This window comes from Podarcis vaucheri (genome assembly GCF_965113315.1).
Source record: "Podarcis vaucheri genome assembly, chromosome: 18".
NCBI lineage: Eukaryota > Metazoa > Chordata > Lepidosauria > Squamata > Lacertidae > Podarcis > Podarcis vaucheri.
The window spans coordinates 6,034,576-6,046,801 of NC_138756.1; the positions used below are offsets into that span (position 1 = coordinate 6,034,576).

General features: G+C 47.8%; 1 protein-coding gene across 3 annotated transcripts in view; it reads right to left on the reverse strand.

Annotated features, from left to right (window-relative positions):
- CELF5 (CUGBP Elav-like family member 5) overlaps positions 1-12,226 on the reverse strand; it is a 70,299-nt gene that overhangs the window by 27,725 nt on the left and 30,348 nt on the right. For 2 of the 3 annotated variants that reach the window (XR_014215171.1, XM_082206486.1), the window contains exon 3: positions 2,954-3,005. Coding sequence is in view for 2 of the 3 variants with exons in the window: in XM_082206486.1 (XP_082062612.1) it covers positions 2,954-3,005 (52 nt within the window). In the remaining variant the exon portion in view is untranslated. The remainder of the gene's footprint in view (positions 1-2,953; positions 3,006-12,226) is intronic. The other variant, XM_082206487.1, reaches the window with a different exon arrangement.

Genomic DNA, 12,226 nt, shown 5'->3' on the forward strand with positions numbered 1-12,226 from the left:
AAGGGCAGATTTTGTTTACAACAATGAGAAATTCAATTCAGAAACAGAACTATCAAATTTGCACTTTCCGCAAGAATATGCGGATTGAAATGCTGATTCCTGGGCCGTCTGCGGGCTGGATTTAGAAGGCGATTGAGCCAGATCTGGCCTTAGTTTGCCTACCCACGTTCTGGTGCAACAGAAACTTTTGAATCCACATTCACCTGCCTGGTCAGCAAACCTCCTGATCGAAAGAGCACCTCATTTGACATGCTCAAAATCTGCCAAAGGGATGAAGACGAGCAATACGCTCTTCCCTTTATCCACAGGGGCTTCTTGTGGCAGTGAATATGGGATAGCTCAGCTGGCCGAGAATGCGGCTCTAAATCTCAAGGTAGCGGGTTCGAGACCCAAGTTGGGCAAAAGATCCCTGCATCGCAGGGGGGTTGGACTTAGATGCCCCTCATGGTCCCTTCCAATCCTTCGATACTATGACTTTGGCACAGTTTTGGAGGGGATCCTGAATTCTGGGGTCCGTAGTCGATGAAGCGGAGGTCATTTTGCTGCTGCAAATGCAGTGGTTTGACCCCTGTAAGCACACTCCATTGTCTCTCGAGGCAGATGGATGCCAGCCACCTGGTGGGCCACTGTGAGAGAAGGGTGCAGGACTAGATCGGAAACCAGTACATTTCCGAGCACAATTCAAAGTGTTGGTGCTGACCTTTAAAGCTCTGAACGGCCTCAGAGGCCCAGTAGACCTGAAGGAGCGTCTCCACCCCCATTGTTCTGCCCGGACGCTGATGTCCAGCACTGAGGGCCTTCTGGTGGTTCCCTCACTGTGAGAAGCCAAGTTACAGGGAACCAGGCAGAGGGCCTTCTCGGTGGTGGCGCCTTCCCTGTGGAACGCCCTCCCACCAGATGTCAAAGAGAACAACAACTACCAGACTTTTAGAAGACATCTGAAGGCACCCCTGTTTAGGGAAGCTTTTAATGTTTGATGTATTACAGTATTTTAATATTTTTTTGGAGCTGCCAGATGGGCGGGGTATAAATAATAAATTGTTGTTGTTGTTGTTGTTGTTGTTACTAGATGGATCCCGTTGGGCCTGATCCAGAAGCAGGGATGTTCTTACGTAGGGGAGGAGAGTCAAACGAGTAGCTCTGATCGGGTGTGAGCAGACACACTACTCCAAACTTGAGCTTGCCTACAACCTGCAGCTACGAGCATAAGAGGATAAGCCAAGGTGCGTTTCGCGGCCGGTTATCTGCGTGACCTCATTTATTTAACAACAAACACAGCCATTTCTCCCTGCTCCCCCCTTTTTAAATGCTCTTTATCGTCTTATCCTGAGTTACTCCCCACGTCTCCCTCCCCCACCCCCTTCCTCTTACATCCGAAAAGCCCATCTGGCCCTGAGTTATAGCAGCCTCTGGGAAATGATGGGTTTCCATAGAAACGCTACTCCAACAATGAGAGCGCGAGAAAGAGGAGAGAGTTCACTTTCTCCGCCCCCCCCCCCCGTAACTGTAGTGGGGGATGGTCAGAACCTATGGGAAACAAAATTGGAGGGTGCTCTTCGGCTGGGAGAGTGGAACAAAACCTTATTATCTACTGAAATTCTGTAACTCTCCATCCTTGGAGCTCGGGCGGGAGGTGATTTAAGGCAGGCATTCAGTATGAAGTCTAGGACCAGAGGTTTAAATGCTCCCACTCCCTCTCTCTTAAAAAAAAAAAAAAAAAGCAAATCAGACACTGCCCTGCACTTAGACAACTAGCTCTTCAGGGGAAGGGCTAAGCTAGGACTCTGGGCCCTGACATGCTAACCTTCTACATGCAAGGGTTTTTTTGTTTTGCATATAGGTAAAGGTAAAGGCACCCCTGACCATTAGGTCCAGTCGTGGCCGACTCTGGGGTTGCGGCACTCATCTCGCTTTATTGGCCGAGGGAGCCATGAATGATCATAGTTTAGGGGTCCCGGGCCCTAAGGAAGTCAGATTATCCTCCACCAGGGCCAGGGCCTTCTCAGTGATGGCTCCAACCTGGTGGAATGCTCTGTCCCATGAGACCAGGGCCCTGCAGGATTTAACCTCCTTCCGCAGGGCCTGTAAGATGGAGCTATTCCGACTGGCTTTCAATTTGAACTTAGCCTGATCTCCTATTTCCCTTCTCTTCCCTCCCCCTCCCCTGTTATAAAGATTACCCGCTCTGGGATCCCACAGCTAATTCTACCCTGGTATCCCTGCTGGCCCAAATAGGACTAATTTAGCCAGCTAGCCCTGGTGATCATCTAATGTTTATGGATTTCCCCCCTAAATTGATTTTTGAATTCTGAATTTACTGTTATTCACATTTTATACTGTATTTTATGCTATTTTTTGTTGCATCAATTGTTTTAAATTTGTTGTTAGCCGCCCTGAACCAGGAAGAGTGGGGTATAAATAAAAATCTATCTATCTATCTATCTATCTATCTATCTATCTATCTATCTATCTATCTATCTATCTATCTATTTTCTGTCTATCTATCTATCATCTATCTATCTATCTATCATCTATCTATCTATCTATCATCTATCTATCTATCTATCATCTATCTATCTATCTATCTATCTGTAACTATAATGCAGAGGGCTGGACTAGACAACGCTTGGGTTCCTTTGCAACTTTACAATTCCGTGATGCTGTGATTCTATCTATTGATACACCTTTGTATTGCAAAAAAAAACCCCTTGCATTTCTATGTTTTCCTAATACGTCTCCCCACCACCACCAACCTTCCTGATTACAGAGGTGCGTGGCTTTTGAGATTTTAAGGGGAGGGCAACACTGTAGGAACCAGAAGCTAATATTTGATTTTATGCACAGCAACTGAGATATGTACAAGGGGGCTCGCTTTTAATGGCCTCCCTGAGTAGGTAGGACAATGGGTTGGGTGGGTTGCGTGGGACAAAAACAAACAAGGAGAGATGACAACTACCTCCACGGCTCTCGCTGTCCGCTGGCTTTACCTGGATTGGCCGCGCCATCTGGAGAGAGAGAGAGAGAGTTGCCAAATGTTAGCAAAGCCAAACTCTGAGCACTCTGTCGTGCTACGGAAGGAGGGGAGCTGCTAAGAGAGTGATAGCAACAAGCAACATAGTTAAAGGTAAAGGGACCCCTGACCAATAGGTCCAGTCGTGGCCGACTCTGGGGTTGCGGCGCTCATCTCGCTTTATTGGCTGAGGGAGCCGGCGTACAGCTTCCGGGTCATGTGGCCAGCAGGACTAAGCCGCTTCTGGCGAACCAGAGCAGCGCACGGAAACGCTGTTTACCTTCCCGCCAGAGCGGTACCTAATTATCTACTTGGACTTTGACATGCTTTCGAACTGCTAGGTTGGCAGGAGCAGAGACCGAGCAATGGGAGCTCACCCCATTGCGGGGATTTGAACCGCCAACCCCAAACATCATCTACACCCCCCAAAATGCAGGAATCTCTGCTAAAGAATCCACGGCAGATGGACCCCCAACTTCTGCTTAGAAACCTCCAAGGAAGGAGAGCCCACATTTTCCAATGAAGTCCGTTCCACTGTCGATCTGCTCTTACTGTCAGAATGTTTTCCCTGATGTTTAGTTGGAATCTCCATTCCAGTAACTTGAAGCCATGAGTTCGAGTCCCACCCTCCAGAGCAGGAGAAATCAAGCTTGATCCATCTCCCACATGGCAGCCCTTAAGATGTCATGCATCTGTGTGCAATTTTGCCCAAAATACACGTCGTCTCCCTTAATACAATGCTTTTTAATTTGGGGCACGTTTTCACTAATGTGTGCTCTTTGCTCAGTCGTGGCCGACTCTAGGGTTGCGGCGCTCATTTCGCTTTATTGGCCGAGGGAGCCGGCGTACAGCTTCCGGGTCATGTGGCCAGCATGACTAAGCCGCTTCTGGCGAACCAGAGCAGCACACGGAAACGCCGTTTACCTTCCCGCCAGAGCGGTACCTATTAATCTACTTGCACTTTTTGTGCTTTCGAACTGCCAGGTTGGCAGGAGCAGGGACTGAGCAACGGGAGCTCACCCCGTCATTGCGGGGATTCGAACCGCCGACCTTCTGATCAGCAAGTCCTAGGCTCTGTGGTTTAACCCACAGCGCCACCCGTGTCCCCAAGCAGGACCAGTGCACAAGAGCAACTCTCCCCTCCTGCAATTCCCTGGTATTCAGAAGCATCGCTGCATCGGGCTGCAGAGACAGAGCATAGCCTCCATGCCTCGTAGCTGTCGAGAGCCCCAGGACCTCGCATTTCTGTGCCTGGCTACGAAGCAAAACCACACCACTTTGCGGCTGTTTATTCCCACATCGCATCTGGTGGCAGTTTCGGCGGGATAACTAACCCTGCAGGCCAGCATGAAGGGCAGGACAGGGAGCTGCGCACCGGGGGCCTTGGTTCGCCATGCGTGCGTGCGCACGCCTGGGTCAAAATTTTATCCGCTCCCTCACCCCTGTCACCCGCTTCCAAGGACTGGAATTCCGTTGGGACCAAAGGCCGGACTTGGGAGTTTGGGTGGGTTGCGTAAGCACCTCGTTTCAGGGAGGACATCTCTGGCATCCCCCCAGAAAGCAAAACAACCATTGTTTTTGTCACTGCAAGGCCTTCTTGCTGCCCCTCACTGCCTCCTCCATCCTGGACCAGACCAAGCCCATCTCCACCAACACCATTGCGCACCCTGGTGTCCGTCCGTCCCCCAACCCCGTCCTCTCCATCTCGGTAGCCCTGTGACTCTGCTTGGATTTTTATTATTATTTTATTTTTAAGGAAGAAGAAAAAAAAAGGAATGTTCATTGCCATGGCAACGGCCGTGCGCCACATGGAACCTGACATTTGTGGTTGCCGTAGCAACAGGCTCTTCTCCGGGTTGGGGGGGGGCGCTGCCTTCCCTCTATTTTGGAGACAGCAGTGGGAATTTAGCGTGTGCGTGCTTGTGTGTGTGTGTGTGCAGCTATTTAAGATTTGTCTACGTGTGGCGCTGAGGGGATGGAAAGGGGGAACGGAGAACCAGTCAGAAAAGCGGGTGGGGAGGGGAAGCGAGGGGAATCAACCCGGGCCGTTTAGCATTTTGCTTCCAGGGAGATCACGAGAAAGCGAAAAGACATCATCATGCTTTGGAGTTTTTCTTTAGGGGTGGGTCACCGTTGGCCCTCCAGATGTTTCTGCGCTCCAGCATCCCAGCGCATCAGGAGCTTTAATTCGGCAACATCTGGAAGGCCTTAATCTTTGCTCCGCCCTGGACATGTCACACGATTGACAGGCCACGCCCTGGCCCTGCCTTTCCCCCCTCCAAAAAATACACTCTGTGCAGGTTCTGAAATACTGGATTGAGCCACAGTTCTCCCTAAGGGCTTGCAGCTGAATGTCAGGGCAGCGTTTACTGAACGAGATGCATAGAGCACTAGATCAAAAAATGAGAATGGGGTCTCTCTAAGCAGCTTGCATGCAAACCGTGTCAAATATTTATCAAAATTGGCTATAGACAAGTAGGCAAGATAATACGACGTGGTGCAGGCAGGCTTGCCGAAACAAAAGAGCTTTTAACAGGCCTTAGGAACGGAACTGGGAAGCCAGCTTCCTATATCAATAAGCAGGGGGTTCCAAAGGAGAAAAGGAGAGGGCTCTCGCACTCGGGATCTGGCCACAGTGAGAACAGGGTTCTGGAGTGGGTGGGCCATAGCCCTGACCCGCAAGGGCTTCCTATATGTTCTTTTTAAAAATTATTATTATTTATGCTTTTCAGATTTATACATTTCACTAATTTTACAATCAGGTTAACATTTCATTATTATTTTTTAAATAATTTTTATTAACTGGCCAATCACATCAAATTAAATCATATCACATAAATTCCGAATTACAAAGCCAAATTTTAAATTTTGCTGGGGGGACCCATATTTCAATATCCGAAGGGGAATTCTGATCATCTTCTTGCTGCTGCGTTAATGTCCCAATAATGTCCCAAATCAGTTCAAACAGAGTTCATAATTCTATCCCATCTTATCTTGCTGTTTCCACATCACATTTTGTTCATATATTTTCTCTTTTTTCTTTATGATCTCTTCTGATAGTCTCCTTAAGCCGGTAAACACCAATAGTAATAATAGTCCTGTGTGAATTTTCCGTTCTTCCAATCCTCAAATCGAGATGGTTTCCATATATCGTCTCCTTTCAAAACATTTCAAAACTTGACTTCCTTCCCCCTCTTTCTGTGGCTCCTTAAATTTATTTTTAATATCTTCTGCATATCCAAATTCACTTTTATTCATCTACTTTGAATCTATACTCTTATAAAACTGCAGGTTAGCACAATAATCCTGCCAATGTTTTTACAGTGGTACCTCGGGTTACATATGCTTCAGTTTACATACGCTTCAGGTTACAAACTCTTCTAACCCAGGAATAGTACCTCGGGTTAAGAACTTTGCTTCAGGATGAGAACAGAAATCGGATGGTGGTGGTGCGGTGGCAGCGGGAGGCCCCATTAGCTAAAGTGGTGCTTCAGGTTAAGAACAGTTTCAGGTTAAGAACGGACCTCCGGAACAAATTAAGTACAGTGGTGCCTCGCAAGACGAAAAGAATCCGTTCTGTGATTCTCTTTGTCTAGCGGTTTTTTCGGCTTTTAGCGGCTTATCGGCTTATCGGATCAGATGATAAGCGTCTTAGCGGCTTACAAAAAGGGGGGAAAGGGGAAAAAACCGCAGGAACTCGCAAGACATTTTCGTCTTGCGAAGCAAGCCCATAGGAGATTCGTTTTGCGAAGTACCTCCCAAACGGAAAACTCTTTCGTCTAGCGAGTTTTCCGTCTTGCGAGGCATTCGTCTTGCGGGGCACCACTGTACTTAACCCAAGGTACCACTGTATCTGTTTACAATTTATCTGTAAATATTCAATAAACCATTTTCATTATTTTATTCCAACTCTATGATTCTCTGATTCCTATGCAGGTCCCAGGATCCTTTGGGGGGAAGCCAAGCGGTGTCAATGGATTGTGCAGATGTGGCCCAATTGATCCCGTTAGGGATCTCCTTCCACTTTGGAACAGACCATCGAGTTCACGTAAGTTGAGACAAAGTTGGCCAAAGAAGGGGAGGAAGCACATAAATGCATCTTCCACATGGCGTCATGCCCTCGTGCGCCCCCTAACCCAGCAACCCTCGCCCCCTTCCCCACCATGATTTATGCAGCCCTCGTGATTTATGCAGACTAAGCCATAAATGATTTAAATGAGCATGAAAGATTCACTGCTCCGTTCACTGTCGGGAGGCCATGGCAGGACATGATCCTGCAAACACGCAATTGCAGCCTGCCCCAATGTGGCTTTTTGCATGGGACTTTTGCCTTTGGCTAGGTGGAATTCTTGCGTCTCAGGAAGAACATTGCACCAGGGTGGGACCCAACCAGCCCCTCCATTCGTCAGCCAAAGAAACGGTAGCTGCTTGGCCAATCGGTGTTAAAGAAGGACAGAACTTTTTTTATGTATGCTACAGCAGCAGCAAGAATTCTTATCGCAAAGCATTGGAAGACACAAGATTTACCCACCTTGGAAGAATGGCAGATGCAACTAATAGACTACATGGAAATGGCGGAAATGACTGGCAGAATCCGAGACCAGGAAGAAGAGTTGGTGGAGGAATACTGGAGGAAATTTAAAATTTATCTACAGAAACATTGTAAAATTTTTGAATGCTGATGACATTGAAATGAATTGAAGGGGCCCTAGCAATAAGATAAAATGTAAGATGGGATTGATAATAGATAAACTAAATAGGACATGAATTTGCTGAACCAATTTTTAAAAGGGATACAAAAAAGGGAGACGTGAGGAAGTCAGGAAAATAAGTTAACTAAAGATGAGAAGCCAAGAAAGAGGGAGTATTGTTTTCTTTTATATGTGTATGTGTTTTTCTTCTTTTTTGTTTCTTTTTTGTGTTTAATTTGTGTATTTTGTAATTTTGTATTTTTCTGTTTTTGTATTTTTCTGAACTTTTCTATTGATAAAACCTAATAAAATATTAATAAAAAACAAACAAACAAAGAAACGGTAGCTGCTAGCAGACCCCTGTCCACCCACCACTCCCTCCAGGAAAGGAACACCTCAACAAGAAACGGCAGTTGCTATTCAAGGCAGGACAACCATGGTGTGATCTACATGGCTCTGCCTTTCGAAAACGCTGTTTTACCTGGTCCAGAATGCTGCGGCCAGACTGCCAACTGAGCCGGTTACAGGGAGCAGGTTAAAGGTAAAGGTAAAGGGACCCCTGACCATTAGGTCCAGTCGTAGCCGACTCTGGGGTTGCGGCGCTCATCTCGCTTTACTGGCCGAGGGAGCCGGCGTACAGCTTCCGGGTCATGTGGCCAGCAGGACTAAGCCGCTTCTGGCGAACCAGAGCAGCGCACGGAAACGCCGTTTACCTTCCCACTGGAGTTGTACCTATTTATCTACTTGCACTTTGAGGTGCTTTCGAACTGCTAGGTTGGCAGGAGCAGGGACCGAGCAACGGGAGCTCACCCCGTCGTCGCGGGGATTCGAACCGCCGACCTTCTGATCTGCAAGTCCTAGGCTCTGTGGTTTAACCCACAGCACCACCCGCGTCCCTTTATAGGAAGATATAGCAAAACTTAAAACCGACATTTTTAAAACGAACACGCATTTAGCTCAAAAGAGCGGCAGAGAGCAGTTTCTACTAAGATTGGCATGAAGTTCAGAGGCCCTGGCTCCAATCCTTAACCTCAGCTAGAGGGAGAAGACAAGGCAGAGAGATGCTTCAGAGAAAGCAGATAGTGACCGCAAGGGAGCGTCAGGCTGTGAAAGGGAGGGCTCAGCCATAAGCCCCCTTATGGGGCAACGACAGTCTTGGAAAGACGGGGCAATCCACTTTGCATACCGAACAAGGCTGGTGGAGTTTCCACTGTTTGCAGCACTATTTACGGATTTCCAATTGGCACCTGCATGGCCAGTGTGAAAACAGGACACTGGATTAGATGGGCCCCGCTTTGGTCGGATCCAGCAGCCAAGCTCTCCTTACATTCTCTCTCTCTCTCTCTCTCTCTCTCTCTCTCTCTCTCTCTCTCTCTCTCTCTAATTTTATTATTTTTGTAACATATCATTTTCAACAGTAATTAAACATACTTTTACATCTTATACAATTTTTTTTTTACTTCCATCAATCTCATCTGAAAATTTTCCAGTCTAATCTCTTAGTATACATTTCTTACTTTCCCTATTACATTCTATTACATACAATCTCATAACTAATATCTCTGTTCTTTATCTACTTTGTAACGTTTCATATATTTCTCCTTACAAAACGTCTTGTAGTCCTACTAGCGTAATTTGTTGATTACAATTGCTCTTCAGATAGTTCATATACTTCTTCCAATCTTCTGGTCCCGCAGGTTTCGAATCCTTCCTGTCATTTTGTCCAATTCTGCACAGTCCATTCATTTTATCCGCCGTTCTTCTTTCGTCGGAATTTCTTCCTGCTTCCATTTCTTACGTTCTCACGTGTGGGTTGTCCTCCTATCGGCAGATCAACACCAAGCAACGGCCGTGCTGCCCGAAGGAAGTCATCTCCGGAGTCGTAGAGAGGAAGCGGACACAGAGCAATGGATCCAAACTACAAGAAAGATTCCACCTAAACATTAGGAAGAACTTCCTGACTGTAAGAGCTGTTCGACAGTGGAATTTGCTGCCAAGGAGTGTGGTGGAGTCTCCTACTTTGGAGGTCTTTAAGCAGAGGCTTGACAACCATATGTCAGGAGTGCTCTGATGGTGTTTCCTGCTTGGCAGGGGGTTGGACTCGATGGCCCTTGTGGTCTCTTCCAACTCTATGATTCTATGATCTATGAGGGATCGTGACAATCGCCAGCTTCAACCACATCACCGGCCCTCAGTACGCCACGAAGCTTCGGTTCGCCGCTGACTAGCAGGCCAGAAGGGTCTCCTCCGCCCATTGGATGCCGTGGCACCACCGAGCGGCCGTGCCATCGCTGCCAGAGCTCATCTCTCTGCAGCGGAGCCCTGAATTGATGACAAGGGCCATTACGCCACATTAGCATCACCAAGCCGCAGGAAGTGAGAAGAAGCAGGCAGCAGGGAGGCTCAGCCCATCACAGCAATTACGGGTTCTCTGTGCAAGAACGAAGCTTTGATGGACACATGAGTCGCAGAATAAGCTCCTCAGGGTGGGTGTGCTGTGTCCTCTCCCCGCTTAAGAGATATCCTTCCTCCTCGTCTTTATTTACGATTTGATTTCCACCCTCAGAGGCTGCTTGAGACCAAACGGACGCCACCACTGTCTTCTATGTCCAGTTCTGGGCACCACAGTTCAAGAAGGGTTTTTGTCAAGCTGGAAGGTGTGCGAAGCAGGAATCTCAGCTAAAGAATCCCTAGTATTATTATTGTTGTTGTTGCTGTTGTTACAGAGGGCCATTGAAGCTCTGCTTAAGGAAGGAAAGCCAACCACTTTCCAAGGGAGTCCGTTCCGCTGTTGAACAGCTCTTGCTGTCAGAAAGTTCTTCCTAATGTTTAGTCAGAATCTCCTTCTTTGTCGGCTGAATCCATTGGTTCAAGCCCTACCCTTCAGAGCAGCCGAAAACAAGCTTGCTCCCTCTTCCATGGGACAGCTCTTGAGATATTTGAAGATGGCTCTCATATCTCCTCTTCTCCAGGCTAAACAAACCCAACTCCTACAACCATTCCTTATCAGGCTTGGTTTCCTGACCCCAGTGCTTTTTTTCTATAAAAAAAAAATGTATAGGGGTACAATGGACACTTGGGTTGCGAACATGATCCATGCGGGAGGCAGGTTTGCAACCCGCAGTGTTCACAATCTGCAATGCCACGTCTGTGCATGCATGGGTTGCGATTCGGCACTTCTGCACATGCACAAAGCACAATTTAGTGCTTCTGCGCATGCGCGACTGCCGAAACCCGGAAGTAACATGGTCCGGTATTTCTGGGTTTTGGTGCATCCGTAACCCGAAAAAACGCAAACTGAAGCGTCTGTAACCCGAGGTATGACTGTACTCTCATTTTGACTCAAGAGAACCACCATTTTGTAGTTCCAATCGGGAAAAATAAATACAGTAAATGGGCAAAAGTACGAAGATTCACAAAATGTTTAGGGTATGCGTACCCCCGTGTACCCCCAGAAAAAAGCACTGCTTGACCCTCCATCATCTTGGTTGCCCAGGACCAGTCCACTGATGAGGCAGGACCGAGACTGTTTAGGGCTTTAAAGGTCAGCACCAACACTTTGAATTGTGCTCAGAAACGTACTGGGAGCCAATGCAGATCTCTCAGGACTGGTGTTATGTGGTACCAGTGGCTGCTCCCAGTCACCAGTCTAGCTGCCGCATTCTGAATTAATTGCAGTTTCCAGGTCACCTTCAAAGGTAGCCCCACGTAGAGCCCATTGCAGTAGTCCAAGTGGGAGATAACTAGAGCATGCACCACTCTGGAGAGACAGTCCGCAGGCAGGTAGGGTCTCAGCCTGCGTACCAGATGGAGCTGCCCTGGATACAGAAGTAACTTGCACCTCCATGGACAGCTGTGAGTCCAAAATGACTCCCAGGCTGCGCACCTGGTCCTTCAGGGGCACAGTTACCCCATTCAGGACCAGGGAGTCCCCCATACCCACTCGCCCCCTGGTCATCCAAAAACAGTACTTCTGTCTTGTCAGGATTCAACCTCAATCTGTTAGCCGCCATCCATCCTCCAACCGCTTCCAGACACTCACACAGGACCTTCACTGCCTTCACTGGTTCTGATTTAAAAGAGAGGTAGAGCTGGGTATCATCCGCATACTGATGAACACCCAGCCCAAACCCCCTGATGATCTCTCCCAGCGGCTGCATGTAGATATTAAAAAGCTCCTCAGGGTGGGTGTGCTGTGTCCTCTCCCCGCTTAAGAGATATCCTTCCTCCTCGTCTTTATTTACGATTTGATTTCCACCCTCAGAGGCTGCTTGAGACCAAACGGACGCCACCACTGTCTTCTATGTCCAGTTCTGGGCACCACAGTTCAAGAAGGGTTTTTGTCAAGCTGGAAGGTGTGCGAAGCAGGAATCTCAGCTAAAGAATCCCTAGTATTATTATTGTTGTTGTTGCTGTTGTTACAGAGGGCCATTGAAGCTCTGCTTAAGGAAGGAAAGCCGACCACTTTCCAAGGGAGTCCGTTCCGCTGTTGAACAGCTCTTGCTGTCAGAAAGTTCTTCCTAAT